At 43.0% G+C, this 16315-nt stretch overlaps 2 protein-coding genes across 2 annotated transcripts in view; one reads left to right on the top strand and one right to left on the bottom strand.

The window, feature by feature from the left end:
* Positions 1-16315, top strand: part of LOC118206445 (transmembrane protein 132C) — a 126810-nt gene that overhangs the window by 29672 nt on the left and 80823 nt on the right. The window lies entirely within an intron of this gene.
* Positions 3032-6940, bottom strand: fzd10 (frizzled class receptor 10). Its single transcript, XM_035379193.1, has one exon. It carries the CDS (start codon positions 5343-5345, stop codon positions 3591-3593), a length of 1755 nt encoding a protein of 584 aa, XP_035235084.1. The 5' UTR covers positions 5346-6940; the 3' UTR covers positions 3032-3590.

Below are 16315 nucleotides of genomic sequence, written 5' to 3'. Positions count from 1 at the left end.
GATAATGCACATTTGCTGAAAAATCTCAAAAGCAAAAACACACAGTATATAGTCATCTATTTTAGAGAGACAATGCATATTTCAAGATCATTTTGACAGAACATAAAATAACTGAAAAACTCACATTTAGAACACACACAAATATTCGAATCACACGTTATGTAGCTACATGTTATCAGTACATTTTATATAGCTAGAAAAGCCTGCTTGGCACAGCTTAAATTTTAGAGCATGGTGAAGCAGAATACACAGTTATTGGAAGCTTTAACAATCACATAAGTACAGTGATGTTTAAGCAGTTTTTAACCTAGATGTAGGCAAAGCTGTCAACCACATGAAGAGGACGTTATTGAAAAACCTTGGATTAGTTTATTACTACATGTGGAATGTCTTGTTTTTTTAGCTTCTTTCTATGAAGCTTAAGTTCAGTTGTGTGTTAAATGTACTTTGCTAAAAAAAAAAATCCTTACAAACCTGGATTTGAGAGTGCAAAAGAAGACATTTACCTTAGCCTACATTTAAAAGCGACAACAAATGTTCTCCGCCAGTGGAATACAGGTGTTTCAACAGAAAAGACCCAAAGGCCCAAACAACACACAACCCGACCCAAAGTGCTATTTGCACACATGAAAGCTGCGGTTTCTCTTCAAGATGGGGCACGCAGTTCTCAGGAGATTCATAACACATTGTTTCACACAGTATGTACATTTGACTTTCCCAGGCTTGAGACTGCTATTCAAAATGAGATCTAGTCACATTTCAAAGGGAGGCCTCAGAATGTAGCACCAGATGTGCCTATAGTAATATCTGCCAGAGTACGAAAAAAAAGAAGGGCAAAAATAATGCATTTGTTTGTAATTGTCCCCACCTGAATGCCAGACCCAGGCAAGCAGCATAATCCTCTTTTGAATGGATGCAGCTAAGCCCACACACACATAGCGGTTCATTTATTTTACTTATCGGATGTGCTTGTTGTTTGTTTGCGCTCACCGGCACAATCACGGAAAAGGCGCCCTTTTGACCATCCAAATCAATGAACTTTATGTTTGACATTGATGCAAACTTCCTTTGGCTTCCAAATACAATGTTATTGTGAATTTCTTTCATCGGTGCTATGCAAGGCAGTGGAAGAAAACCCATTTGTTTAGTTATTGACTGCTGAACAGATGGGGAGACGATTATTCAGTCTAATTCTTAAATACAGTAAATGATTGAGATTACAAAATCGGATTCATAAAACTCAGGCCCATCCAGCCAATATACTGACAGGGTATATATATCAAGATTGTATAGAAAAAGTGTTTTTCATAATCTGACCTATAAATACGGCTGGTGTCTGTGTGTTTAGATGTTTTCATCGTAACGTGAGAATGATTCAAAGTAAACAGAGCGCTTGTTTACTTCATAAAGATCTAAGGTAAAAATTTTAATAAACCACTGAGATAAAACCGTTAATGGAAGCACTGAGCAGAGGCTATGAACAACTTGTGTGAAGATACACTTTCCAAATTTAAGCTGCAATTAACAGTCACAAAAAGGTGGTTAGGTTTTACTGATTAATTCTCATAATTATAACACCAAAATAAAACTTTAACGTTAACATAACACCCAAGTTTGCGGAGCAAAAAGGTTAGTGGACCATAAAGGTAATGGCATGAACCTACGTAGCATAGAGCTCTTGTTAGTGCATTTGAATTCCAGACATTTTAGGGGGAAAGTGTACTTTAATCAAAGCCTGCACATCAAAACTGACCTAATTTGAAGTTACAAATAAATGGAAAAACAGGAAAACAAAACCAAGCAAACTTTAAAGCCTTCATTTCTGTATTGTTTGTATATGCAACATGGAAGTGAATAGATTAATTTTAATGGGAGTGAAATATGAAAGCCTAGCTCTCAAAAGTGGTTGGTTCAAAAATAATAAAAACTGCTTTGTTCATAATCTCTTTGATGTCATCAAACTTTTTTTATTAGTCACCTCCCCTCTTTCTAATAAACAACCTCAGAGTGAGATCCCACCTCTGCCAATTCCAGTATTCACACAGTGATAACTGACAATTAAACACAGTTAATCTCCCCCAGGACATGGCTGGGCCAGGGTTTCCAGGAAGCCAGTATACTCTAATCCGGTGTCCATACATTCTGAGCGTGTCAACCTATGCTTCCCCGGGCAGAACCTGTATACAGCGGGTCCTGACACATGCCCGCATCCGCATCAGTGTTTACATTAATCTAAGCAAGTTTTAGACCGGGTTCTTACGGAGTTTCTTTGATCAGAATGTTATCTACAACACAACTGACATGAGCATCATTACACTTCATCCTTATTTTTAAAATGCTCAAACTTCCAGTGAAATATGCTTATATCCGATGATCAATTCCCACCAAAGTTCTGCCATTTTATGAGTGACCATACTTTATCAAAATTAGCATAATGCTCTTAGATAAACTCCTTAAACCTCAACACAACATTACAAGAAATAATCAGCGATTCCTGTAAACGGTGACCGTTCTTAAATGATCATTCATTTTACAAATACGCTATGCATTTGCACTGTGGGCTGAAATTAGACAGAGATATAGATTAAGGCAATGAAATGGCAATGTATACCTAAACATAAACAATTTAGTCCAATTAAATAAATCTAATTAGAACTCAGATTAAAGAATGAATCTTTCCAAAGTGAAGTGTAAAGGAGGTTGTGTGTTCAAAGCGCTCACTCTCAAAAAAAATATAGAACTAAACCACCAGTAAAATATATATAATATAGTAACAAAAATATATATAGGAAATTCTGAAATACCAACATTTAAAACTATAATGTTTTTATTTCTTTATAAAATAATGACATTTTTTAGAAATATATACAAATATTTTGATGTGCCACAAAAAGCACAGAAAACAAATCAAAGGAAAACTGTCTGTACAAAAAGTTTGAAATATCTAGTGCTTGTTGTTTTATTTATGGCTAGAATGTGCTTCATAATAGGCAGTCCATACGCTCCTGAGCCCTTTTCAACTGCAGCATTCTTTCTTCACATCAGTCCAAACATGTATGACACTGCCTTGATTTCCATTAAAAAGCCACAAAACGCAACACAAGGGCCTCCGTCTCCCAGACCATTCATTCCCTTTGTCGAGGGGAGTCCTTTCATTGTCTTTAATCTGTTTCTACAGTACTTGTGTCTTTTTGTAACTAAGGAAAACATCTATTGCACATTATTCAAGCAACCCAGTGGCACATCCAAACTGTTTATTCCATTGTCTTTATCTCGAAACAAAAGTTTTTTCCCCCTCTTTTTTAATATCTTTAAAGTTTTTTTTTAACAGTTAGAGAACCACTATTTTCCTTTTTATTTTACGTTTCAGCAAATTTTGCTCCCATTGCTTGAGATAAATCATAATATGAAAAGAGCATCCTGTTTAATGCACTGCATTTTCTTCAATGACATTTGCATAAAAAAATAAATATGAACCTGTAATGTTTCCCTTTAGACAGTACTGTAATAACAAAACATCATCAAAGTCAGGGCTTAAATGTTGAAAGAACAGAATGGGTTTTTTTGCACTCTTTGTAGAGAGAAAAGGCTCAAACACACGTTGGAGGGGGCCCTGCAGGTTCGTACTTAGTGTTATGGCCTTTGAGTGGCGGGTGAGGCTTGATGCCGGGTCCGCTACTGGTGAACACACTGGCGGGCTTTCTCCTCGCCCTCTTCTTCAGTTTCCTGCTGAAGACGTTCTGCCAGGACTGGAGGGTCTTAGAAGTCCAGATCCACATGCCGCTGGTGATGCCCACCACAAGGAGCATAAAGATCTTGACCATGAAGATCTCCACAGCCGGAATGGAGCTGCTCATGAGGCAGTCCTCGGGGTCCTGGGCCCCTCCGCTGTCCCTGCATTTCTGCTCCCCAGCTACAATCTTCCAGTAGTCCATGTTGAGCCTCTCGTAGAAATAGCAGGCGATGACGCAGGTGGCGGGCACAGTGTAGAGGACGGAGAAGACGCCGATCCGCACCATGAGCTTCTCCAGCTTGTCCGTGTTCTCGCCCTCGGTCTTCATGATCTTCCGGATGTGGAACAGGGCTACGAAGCCCGACAGCAGGAAGGAGGTCCCGATGATGAGGTAGCAGGAGAGGGGGATGAGCACGAAGCCGGTGAGGGCCTTCACGTCCATGCTGCCCACGTAGCAGACCCCCGTCAGCTCGTCCCCGGCCACCTTCCTCATCACCAGGATCATGATGGTCTTGACGGCGGGAATAGCCCAGGCCGCCAAGTGGAAGTAACTGCTGTTGGCCTCAATCGCCTCATGGCCCCACTTCTTCCCCGCGGCTAGGAACCAGGTAAGCGTGAGGATAACCCACCACAGGGAGCTGGCCATGCCAAAGTAGTAGAGGATGAGAAAGACGATGGTGCAGCCAGTGCTCTCCAGGCCCTCCTGAATTATGTAGTCAACGCCGTTGTCCCTGTCGCAGGCGATCTTCTCCGCCCCGACAAACAGACGGATGAGGTACCCCATGGAGTACACGCAGTAGGACATGGACAGGAATATTATGGGCCTCTCCGGGTATTTGAAACGCTGTGGGTCGATGAGGAAAGTGAGCACGGTGAAGGAGCTGGAGATGAAGCAGAGGATGGACCAGATGGCGATCCAGATGAGGGAGAACTGCTTGTCGCCCTGGCCCCAGAACACGTCCACCTTGCTGTGGCACCTGGGGGCGCACGACTCGCTCTTGTGCACGTAGTGGAACTTGCCCGGGTTGCTACAGGCCTCCCGGTTGCCGCTGTCCTTGATCTGGAACTCCTGCCCGCTGTTGGGCCGCTGGGGCCTGAAGTCAGGCGGCTGGGTGTGCGCCCCCTTTGGGGGGTCGTCCGTGCCGTTGTTGGGAGCCTCCATGCACAGGTAGTTGGGGTCATTCTTGTTAGGAAGCCTGGAGCAGTCCAAGGAGTCAGGCCAGCGGAAGCTGAACTGCTCCATGATGGGGGAGCACTTGAGCCTAGCCTGCTCACACATCACCCTGCAGGCTGGGATGGGGGCCGACACCTGCTCTGTGCACATGGGCGCGTACAGCGAGCACAGGAAGAACTTCAGGTGGCTGTGGCACCCAAACTCAATGAGCGGGGCAAACTCATGCAGCTTGATGGCAGCCTCCCCCTGGTCCTCATGACCCATGAGGTTGGGCATCCTGGTCATGTTGTAGCCAATGTCCTTGCACAGGGGGATCACTATGTGCTGGCATCTTCCTTCCCCGGGTCGATCCGGGTCTATGGAGCTGATGGCAGCACAGCCCCCCAGCGCAAAGGCAATGAGCAGGCGGAAGAGGCTCAGTTTGGCAGAGGAAGGCATTGTCTTGTCAGTGTTCTCTCATGTAGAGCTCCACCAAATACGGGTAAACTAGGCAATGTTTAGTTGTTGTTTTTTCTTCTTCTTTAGAATAATGTCTGGTGTTTTAACTTCCTCCAGGCAAAAAATAAAAAAATAAACTAAGCGACTGTATGTACTTTCATGAACATGTCCCAAGAATTACAGAAAAGTAAAGAGAAGAGGATTTTAGAAACTTAACTGTCAAAGTAGCATAGCGTATTGCTTATCAATTTTTACTTCCATTGCCTGTTACAGTAATTCCTGCGAGATCTCCTAGAACTAAAATGTAAATAACTTGCGTTGAAAATAATTGGAGCTTACCATGAGAGTCCGTGAACTGTTATTCAGTCTGTTGCTGGACATCCGAAAATGCTATAGGGGAAAGATCTAACCACGGTGTGGTAAATGTCCACCTCATCCAATGTGCTGGAGGACGAACCAGCTGCCCCCCAGACGGCTCTCTCACAGGGAAATGTTCAGATCCGTTAAAGCGGCACACAATCCAGACAATTTCCAAGCAGACGCGTGTAAAACCAGGCAAACACTTCTCGTTTCCAATCACGTTATTTCGGCAGGCTGTCCTGCCACCGTCCTGCAGCATGAGCGGAGACGAGCAGCGCTCTCAAACTCGTGCGCGACTAAAAGCTTTCGCAAAAAAATGTCAAGTAAGCTGTTGTTTTCCTCCAAATGCGACTAGTCTTTGTGCGTCCACAAGCAATATTCATGCGCTCACAAAATTTCTCTACAAAATTAACTTTACATTTGTTGCCGGTTACAATCCGGAGCGAGACCTAGCCAGAGCGAGTTGTTAGTTGCACTGCAGATTTGATTCTGTCTTCACCACCGTCCTGGACTAACCTGCCAAAAGATCCGCCTTCAAAGATACCTATTTTGCATAAGAAAGGTGAAACTGACACGGTGATTATTTTCAAATCGTGCGGAACAGCCAGCAGACCTCCTTAAAAATCCTCACAGCCTTTTACATTGTGATCATAGCAAACTACTCATCGGCCATTTGTTCTCTTTTCCGACTTAAAAAAAACTTTCTACTGACCGAAAAGTGTTAAGAATTTAGCACGTTCCGTAGTAGGTATGAGCCAAACGTCGTCAAAGACAACCAAATGGATTCTGCGGCGTTCCGTCGAAATGTTTATTTTTCCTCTGCCACAATTGACGATTTTCACGGTCGGGGCATTGTGTGGGGAGAGTGAGAGAAAGAGAAGTTTCTGTCGCCCCCAATTTTCCCTCACAGTTTAGTGAGAACAGAACCAAGTGTATAAATTGTTGTCATTTATATTTATTTTTAAATGAGTAGGTACGCCTTACGTCCATGCATGAAAATAGCTTTACTTCGGTAAATTTGTTTATTTTTATATGCGCTGCAATACACAGGCTATATTTTACGCACATAATTGCAAAATAAATATCAGGACATTGTTGGACGGGCTACCAAATGTAAGGACACAATAGCAAGTTATTCAAAAGATCCAAACCTGATTTCGTAGAAATTGCTTGAGGCGATACTTGACGGATAATAGGAGATGATCCTGTTTTGTTTATGTCTCATTCCTCCTTAACTGTACGGAAAAGGAGAAATAAAGTATGGGCGGGGCAAATTTTAAAAGAAGCAATCTTTCATCAAAGCAATTGGGAGTTTGCCAGCTTAGTTTAAGCTGTTAGGATTTCCTTTTCTGTAAAATAAAAGCAACAAAATTAGAATGCTCATCCTGCCTTTTGATATCTTTCTTTTCATACACAGAGCACGGCGTGCTGTGCAGATGCGACTTCAAGATGTTTGGAAAAAAACATTATTATTCTTTGTAAAAGATAAGGATATATTAATCCTAGTTTAATTGTCAAGCTTCCAGCATATTGCAGACACTTGCGCTGAAAAGATGCTCTCGTCATTAAGTGAATTCCAAATGTACTGTTAATTATATGTGTTCATTAGGAGAAAAATACCCGTCGTCTGTCAGCGCCCAGATATATTACCATTTCCTTTAATAGTGTGTTTCTTGCTTCAGACTCTCCCTAGGAGACCCACATATTTCTTAGATGCAAGGAGTGACTCACCCACCGTATTTATAGTTTCCTCAAATATTAATCCATTTAAAGCACTTTGCATATATCACATTACTCCTCAAAGCTGCGATTTGTTCAGCTTGCAATTTTGCACAATTAAGCCCTTCCAGAGCGGAGAAGTGCTAAGCAATGAGAAATTGCCCTTATTACCCGCGGTTTGTTTTAACCTCCGCGCCACAGTCTGGCGTCTTTTGAACGATTGAAAGACCTGTTAGCGCGACGCCTGCGTATAGGCAGTTTCTGGCCCACAGTAGTCAGCTATTTGTCCATATCTATAAGTAGGCCACTAATACTGTCCTGAAGGAACTCACAAGATTGTTGTCCAGTAGCCCTCAACTGCTGTACATACAGATAGTTTTCACTGTTTTTTATTTATTGTGGTGAATTTTATTATGAATTCTTACAAATGAACTCATGTATTTCTTTGGGATACAATTCCACATCTATAATACAAAGTCATTGATTTAACTCATTAATTTTAGTTATTTAAAAATTTTCAGAACAGAGAACCATCAAGTGAAGACATGAGTGAAGAAATGAGAAAATACAAGAGATAGATACAATTGTGCCCACATGACCCTTTAGCTGCTGAGTCTTTTTTTATTGAATTCATTCAATTCTTTTGGTTCATAGAATATATATGTGGGAATAGACTACATGATATATCTGATCTTCATTTTTGGCAGCACACATTGTTTTTGGAATGCTTTGCATTTGTTTTCCTACACGCTTTGTAAAAACCGACTGCTCACTTTGTGAACACAGAGAAACCAGTTAATCATTAGGCAGTCAAATATGCAATGCAATTCATGTGAATGCAACGCAGCTGAGAGCTTGATCCTCAAAACTCTGTGCCTTTCGGTTCAGATCACTGCGGAAATCACAGGGGACACAAACATAGGGAGGAGCTGCGGAGGGCCTCCTTTCTGCGGGAAACAGTTTTTTTGTTTTGTTTTGTTTGTTTCGCTCATAAATTTTCTGACGAAGACGGAGAGGAGCGCCCGGAGGGAAGAGTCAGGAGGCGAAGCCCTTCCAGCGTGGATCGGAGGGGATCCGTCTTCCTCAGCTCCTGATGTGGCTCTGACCCTGCCATCGGAGATCCGTCAGGACATTCCAAAGTGCGGGCCTTGTCTTGCCACTTGTCGGCGAGCAGCTCATTTGGAGTGGCAATAAGCTGTGTTGAGCGAGGGCCCATTGTCTTTCTCCCCGTGATTCACGGTGCCGGCGACCGCGCTGGCAGAGCGAACCCGAAAACGGCCAGGTTGTCAGAGTCTCCCTCTGAGGTCATAAATACGCCTCCAGGAACATTCCTCGGGACTCTTACCGCCGGGTTGTGTAACTACTGACTGCTGTGTCATTAATATGTCCATCTTTGTCCGTGAAAACAAGCAAGAAAGAATATGAAAGGGCCGCGCATTAATCTGCCATTGGTGCTGTGTAATTTGCCTGCCTGGCCACTGTCTTCATTGCTGGGATCAGTGTGTGCAGTGCTGAGCTGGAGGTGTCATCGCCAGCGGCATTCCGCAATTACTTTTACTGGTGAGGGGCCCCCAACATCCCTTACTCTAGCTATGTCTGTGTGACTCTGTTGAGAACTGTTATTAGCGCTCCCTTTGAATCCTAGAAATGAATAACTGAGCTGACTGCATGAGCCTAAGTACCCTCCTGATCATGTAATGGAGAAAGCTTGTGGGAGTTGGAGTCTTTAATTGGAGGTTGTCAGGTCACGTCGGGTTATTTGAGAAATTTTCCGAGCCTATAAAACAAAACGTGACCTTGCTGGGGGAATTCATATCACTGAGCGGGCTCTCCTTCTGCGACGACGGGCTCCGACGTGCTTAACCGACAGGAAAACGCCAGAGCAGGTGTTGTGCGTTTTCCAATGAGGCTTAACAGAAAAGAAGTCAAAGTGGTTTCTGCCAGAGATAAAGTCAGGAAATGGTATACCATCAAATGTGGTGACCTTGAATATTCAAACAAGCCTATCAGGAGCTCTTGATTACAGTTTGTAACCGACTCTCTGCATAGACCCACTCCTCGGCTACTTCCGTCATGGTGAAAAGCAATGTCAACTGGATCATGCCCTGGGGCCTGAGCTGAACTGCGTGCTATGTGCTGTTGGACCGCTTCAGCGAGTTGATGATTGTTTTTTTGTGAGCCTCACAACCACTTAGTAGACTTTTTGTTGTAAAAAAAAAAAAAAAAAACACGCATGACTACATGATAGAGGCGAGAGTCCTGGTCTAAGATGGCAAGACGGTTTGTTTGCACCATAACCCCTGTGTATTTGAAACATGAACCACTCAACCTTGAAATTTTTTTTTCTTCTTCCACCGGGGCCATGTGGGAGAATCGAGGGCCCCACTGACTGCAGCAGACACCAGATCCTTCCCCGCCCGCTCACATTACCTTGTAAAACAGTTTAATAACATGATTTATTCACAGACCTCGCCACGGTCCTTGCTCAGGGTGAAATTAGGATCACAAGTAAATAAAAATGCTTTTAGTGCATTTTTATTACAGTCGCTAAAGTGCTCTTCAGAATATTTTGGAAATGTGCTTCAGTGAGATGAGGGTTCTCACTTCTAGAGCACTTGTGGTCTCAGTTTGCGCCTTTCTGCAACAATCTTCGACCTTTTCGATGTGTGGTCTTTGCGCTTTGTTCTTAAACGTACGCTTGGAGTTGGTCATCTAACAGGAGCCAAATATTTTTCATATTAATACGAAAATGTCGCTTACAAGTCCAAAGAAAGATTTGCCTTTGTTCCTACAAGGCCTGAATTGTCTGGACATTCCTCGATCCATACAACTGCACACGCGTGGGGCTCTCATGTAAATGCATTTTTTGCACGCAGAAAACAGCTGACCCACCACAGTCCGTTTGTAGCCTCTAGCGGTAGAGCCGACGCTCAGTCACTTCCATGTAGGCGCAGAGGGGAAACGACAGCTAAAGGTGGAAAGCCATTATTTAATGTTATTTGTTCTGCTCGCTATCAACGACAATCGCTGCCCCTGTTTACCCATCACATAGCTTTTTGGAAAACGGCATCTGACACCTTTAAAAGGCGCGCATCCACCCCTATTATCTGCCTTGATTGCTCGTTTAATAAAACATACAAGATAATATTGTCACACTGGCTAATGAAAATACACAGGCTGGTTGGTTGTTCTAGCTCAGAGCCTTTGTTCCTGTTTTTTCTCTTTCCCTACTTCTTTCTCGTCCCTCTCTTTTATGATTGTTTTGCTGGTCATGATGATCTCTCTTTGAAAGGGAGAAGAAAAGGGAGAAATCATTGCCGCTCAATCTTTAGCATCAGTAGCCTCCGTAGCTCCTACTCTCTCTCTTTTATCTTGTTTTTTTCAGTCTCTCCCCCCCTCCGTTTCACACATATGCACCCCCCCCCACACACACACACACACTGACACACACATACACACATCAACTTTATCTCATCTTTCCAAACCGCAACAACACTATAAAGAGGAAAAAACACTGTTCCATCTCTGAGAAATCAGTAACTGTGAGATAATTCTGTAACTAATAAAGTGAAAGGGGCCCTTTGATGGCTCAAGCTGAAAAGATATTTTATTTTTTGTGTGTGGGATTTGAGATGTGCGATTCTATGGAGCTAGCTGGCTCCCCTGCTGCTAGGCTCTGGCTAGAAGCTGGCCCCCCTCTGGCTAATGTTATGGAGAATCGGAGGAATTTTATGGCTGTCTTTTCCCTCAGCCCCCTTCTTTCTTTTGTTCCCCTTTGAAGAATGACTTTAGACATTTTATTTACATATTTAACCATGGATGAAAGAAAAGAGGGGTGAAAAAAGAAAGCTCCTAGGGCCCTTGTGGGAATTTTGATAAGTTTAAATTAATGGAAATCTTATTAGCTATTTTCTAAAGAATTTGAAGCTTGTGTTTTCTGTTCGAGAAGTTTAAAAAAAATAAAAAACATTATTTTTAAGATGATCATTGTATATGTTAAAAACAATAGTGATACCTATGTAATGGCAACTGAAACTCTGTGACCGCCGACAATGCAGTCTGAATTTATTTCTTGTAATATTTTACGCCATCTTTTTACTTGTCACTGGAAATATACTTGATAGTATTTGTGATGACATCAAGTGACATGAAAAAAATAAACTTTGAGACCATCTGCAATTATTGCTCTGGCACTTTCATTCAACAGAATGAACTGGTTCGACTCTGTGAGTGAGCAGAACCTTTCAGACATATTTTGTATTGTTGCCAAAAAAATAAAGGGCTTGTTGATTAAACGGACGGGGTGGGGCAGAGGCATAATCGCCTTACGGGAGACCCCCTCCTTGTCTCATTCATGACCCACAATAAGCAGAAACAACATGCTCCGTTGGAGGGGAGTCTATTTATCCGGACAATCTTCACGAAGCCTGGGCCTCTCTGGATTCACGTTCCTTTTATTTATGTATTTCTTTTTTTACTTTATTTATTCCCTAATCATTGCTTTTGTGGGAAATTTGCAGAGGAGCATTGTTAATAAAATAAAAAAAAGTGAATACAGCGGGAAATGTGTTCCCCTTCTCTCCAGAGAGCGGGTGAACAGTCGGGATGGGATGAGCAACAGCTCTCTTGATAGAGAAGAGAGCCATTGAAAATAATGAGTCAAAATGAATCGAAAGGGGCGGGTAATTGCCTTGTTCTGGTGAGAGAGGGGAAAATGCAACCAGCCAACCAGCCAAAGTCACAGAATGTGTCCGCAGTTATGAATTAAATTGTGACCTGGGAAGGGGGTTGAGAAAAGGTGAGACTGTGAGCGAGGCAGTCTCATTTGTCTGATCTAGTTTACCGTCTGCCCCCGATATATTATTTTATTTCAGTATGCATTCCCTATAAATGTTTTTATTTATTTATTTATTTTTTGCATTTGCATTTGCAAGCGGTTTAGTAAGATCCTCCATTTTAGCAAAGGGTCAGACGTTTTGAGGAAATGCGTTCGAATTTGAGCAATTAATTATTTAAGAGCCCTGCAACATCAAAGCCTTCAGTATTCTGTGCACATACGGTTTTAATAGATCAATGAAAATAACTTATTAATGAGTACTAATTTGTCCTGGTCTTCTGATTTTTTTCTATGACACAAAACTGAGGAAAATGAAAACACAGGGCCACAGAAGCCTACTTTTCATGAAGTTATTCACAGCAGAGACGGCACTGGGAACAGAATGGACGCTCAAAGTGTCTGTGCCTGCAGATTAAAGCAGTTTAACATGGTATCTGTTCTGATTTGCTGTGATGCGGATTAGGACTGGAAACGATACATTTTCACAATTCCAGGAGGTCACTACCCCCCCCCCCCCCCCCCCCCCACCCCCAGTGTGTTCCGTCCAGAGGACTCAAGTTTGTTACAAATCCAGTCACATCTGTGGTCACTTTGAAGTCTTTGCGTAGGTGTGCTGGCTTGGTCTCATTTGGGATCTGCTCCCTTCCTGCCTCCATTTGGTCACCATCAAACAGCGCCCGAGAGAAAGAATGCGCCTGTGTGTGTTTACCAGACTGAGACCAACCAGTGTGGCTGAAGAGTCCCTCCAGTAACTGATCCACACAGCACATCTTTGGGTCGGCATACAACACTTAATGGAAGGAGGCGAGGGAGACATGGAGCCGTCTAATGCTCAACGAAAGCAGTATATATTTTTTAAAAGACTACTGCAGTTACTGTAAGAACCAAAGAAGATTGGGAGATAGAACAAAAAGAAAGAAAGAAAGAAAAACACTTTTTTTGTTCCCCTGTTTGGAAAAGAGCATTGATTGAAATATTACCCAGGGTCCTTGTTGGGGCACTTGAGTGCGAATTGCAAATGAGGAAGACCCTCTCTAATCCCTCTTTGAGTGGCTGGCCTGGGATCAGTGGCGTCTGGGGGGGACTCCCCACTGGTTCTGGCCCCGGAGGCGCCATTCAGCTGGGCCGCCTCCCCTCGCCATTCCCACACTCCCACCGCACAGCGCAACACAGGCTCGCACACAGGCACCCTCCAACCAAATTAGATTAGACTCCTTCTCTTTCTCCACAGCACGTCGCTGGCCTTTTCTCTGCCAGGCCTTTATCCTCGCTTTCTTCTGTCTTTAAAAAAAAAAAAAAAAAACTCCACAGAACTTTCAAAAACACATTGATTTTTGAAAGAGTTTAAAAAAGGAGAGACAGCCACTTTTTTTCTCAAAGTTTTCTAATTGACCCGGGGTAATTTCATAATTCTCGTAGCCCATTGTCACTCTCCCAGAGTGATGGGCCGCCTGTGGAAAAGGGATGGGATGGGGTGCGGTCGGGGGAGAGGGGGTGTGGGTGGGTGCGGTGGGGGTAGGGGGGGAGGGAGTGAAGCGGTGAGAACTTGGCCAGCTGTGCTGCATGTCAACCTGTTACTTTAATGAAAATGAGAACCCAGTGAGCAATGGGGAGGATGTCTTTATAGCCTGCCCGATATTGTCTGGCTTGCTTTGCTTGGTCATGAATCCTCCCATTGAACGACAGCAATTAATTTGCAACTGGCTGGAAGCTATAGTCTGCCATTTACTATGCATGTCTGGTTTACTCTAAACACAGTTCACGTAGTGGATCTATTTTTAGTCAAAGTGTAATATAGAACTGGGGCACTGTTGATGGTAGAAGCTTTTAAGAGTACCCCAGAAATAATTCCCAGGTGTGTGTTTACAATGTGCATGATCCAGGAAGCTCAAAGTATCAAGTGGACAGTTTTAGGTCTGTTTGTTTCTTTATTTTTTCATGCTCCCTGTAGTTGTTCATTGACAATACTCAGCTTCAGATGAGTCATTTTGAGGAGTTTTAGCAGCTTTACCCATGCAGCTATATTTTGAGGTTTATCTAGGCCAACAGTACACTAACTGATTCCTAGATATGATCTGTCTGCTTCATTTGCCCCAAACCCAGACAACTGAACATACACTAGGAATATGTACCCATTGCTAAATATTGCAGCGATTACTTAAAACAGTGCTTACTTCTTTGTGGGTAGTTCAGGCTGTTTCACAAATCATCAATAGTTCACAAGAGAAAAAGTTCTGCATGTGCTCAGCATCAGTATTTCACAACAGATTTGTTGTGGTCTCGTAAATTACAGATACTAAAGTCATAAATATATCTGTTGCATGCTAGTGGGGAAGTTCCAATTCGTCAAGTGCCTTCTCTTATTATTTACAAACAAATACTATAAAATGCTATAAATCTATAAAGCATGGGCTCATCTCATAACTCCTTAGCCAGGTTACTTTTGGTAATATTTTAAATAAGATGTAATCTGAGTGGAGGAAAGCCATAGTGATCTTAAAATATTTGTGAAAGTTAGCCAGCTAGCTCCTTAAACCCACTATGTGAAATCCCCCCCCCATCGGTTAATCGAAGCATTGATTATCGGTCAATCAAAGCAGTATTAGATGTGTCCCAGTGTCAGCAGTAGGGTACTTGATCAAGTAGCCGTGTTGGATTGCTTCTGTATGTTGGGTCACATAAAAAGGGTGCACTCAAGAGGAGGGGCACAAAGACATTATTCTCAGCAATGGGGTGGTCACATTGACTGAGAATGTCAATAAAATGTGGAACGCAAGCAGCGCAACATCAACACGCAATATATTTATTTGCTGCTGTTGCCAGCATTGCAAAAGGTAATGACACTGCCAAAGTTGTTTTCCTTCTGATAACTACAGCATGGCATCTTGAAATGGCTGCAACAGGCATGCTTGATGTTGCAGATGGTAATTCAGTAACCTTTGTGCCATTGCGCTGAAATGTGTAATATGCTGTGCCCAAAATAATTAACTGGTGTCTTTATAAAGTAAGTGCTTGTGTGTGTATGTAAGAGGACCTTTTTCGACTGTAGGTTGTCCCTGAAACAGTCAGGGGTAAAACCATTCTCTGGGTTTCGGTCCCAGTCTTTTCAGCTTGTGATTTATCTACTTCCTGCAGAGGGTCCAACGGCGGGCTGAGAGAAGGAAGTGGCTGGCAGGGAGGGGGGGGGGGGGGTTTGGGGGGTGGGGTGGGGGGGGGGACCCTGTGATGTGATACCCATTCCATTCCCCTTATTCCCCTTGGTTTTGTTCCGCCCCTATCTGCGACTCGAGAAAGTTGCTCACTTCAAAAAAGAACGCCCTGCAGTAAGATCATAGCAACCTGATTTATTCCTCCATACTTGGGCATTCCAGTTTGCCGTCTTCAAAAAAAAAGGGGGGAGAGAGAGAGAGAGAGAGAGGGAGAGAGAGATTAAAAAGAAGTGATTTAGCTGACGTGAAAGTTAAGCCGCTGTCAAGTGCTATCTTACAGTGCCTAGAGTAAGGCTGTCTTGGATTACAATAAGGGACAGCGTTATGAGTGAAGCAGAAGTTCAAGGGTTCACTTGCACTGTGTACTCGGGCAAAAGCATGCATGTCTGAACAAATCAATGCAATGTAACACTCAAAGCTCGCCCTAATCACTGTAGGTTAAGAGGTGCTGCATTTTAAATTGTGATGTTCTTTTTAACGTTTTTTAGCGTGCTTTCTCATTTGGAATGCACTGGACAGTTTATATTATGTATCATGACAAGATGAGGAAAATGTACTTTCTGAAAAGGATGAATAAATCATGCGCTCACTTTTCAGCCGAGCAAGGGGTTTAAGTCGGTCAACACGTCGCTTGTTCCAAATTTGTTGTGCTGCTCGCGCCCTCGTCCGCTTGTTAAATCACACAAACTGCCCATAGTTTTGTCTAATTGTCCGCCTTTAGTAAGAGCCCTCTTCATGAGAACTTCTATTAAGTTCACTGAGTAGCCGAGCCGTCTGAACAGACAATCTGTGCTGCAAATTGAGATCAAAGCAAAATTAAAGCTGACTCGTTCAAAGCCAGATAA

Source organism: Anguilla anguilla, chromosome 10 (genome assembly GCF_013347855.1).
Source record: "Anguilla anguilla isolate fAngAng1 chromosome 10, fAngAng1.pri, whole genome shotgun sequence".
Lineage (NCBI taxonomy): Eukaryota > Metazoa > Chordata > Actinopteri > Anguilliformes > Anguillidae > Anguilla > Anguilla anguilla.
Note: the sequence above shows the minus strand (reverse complement) of the source record. Positions and strands in the feature narration are given on the sequence as shown.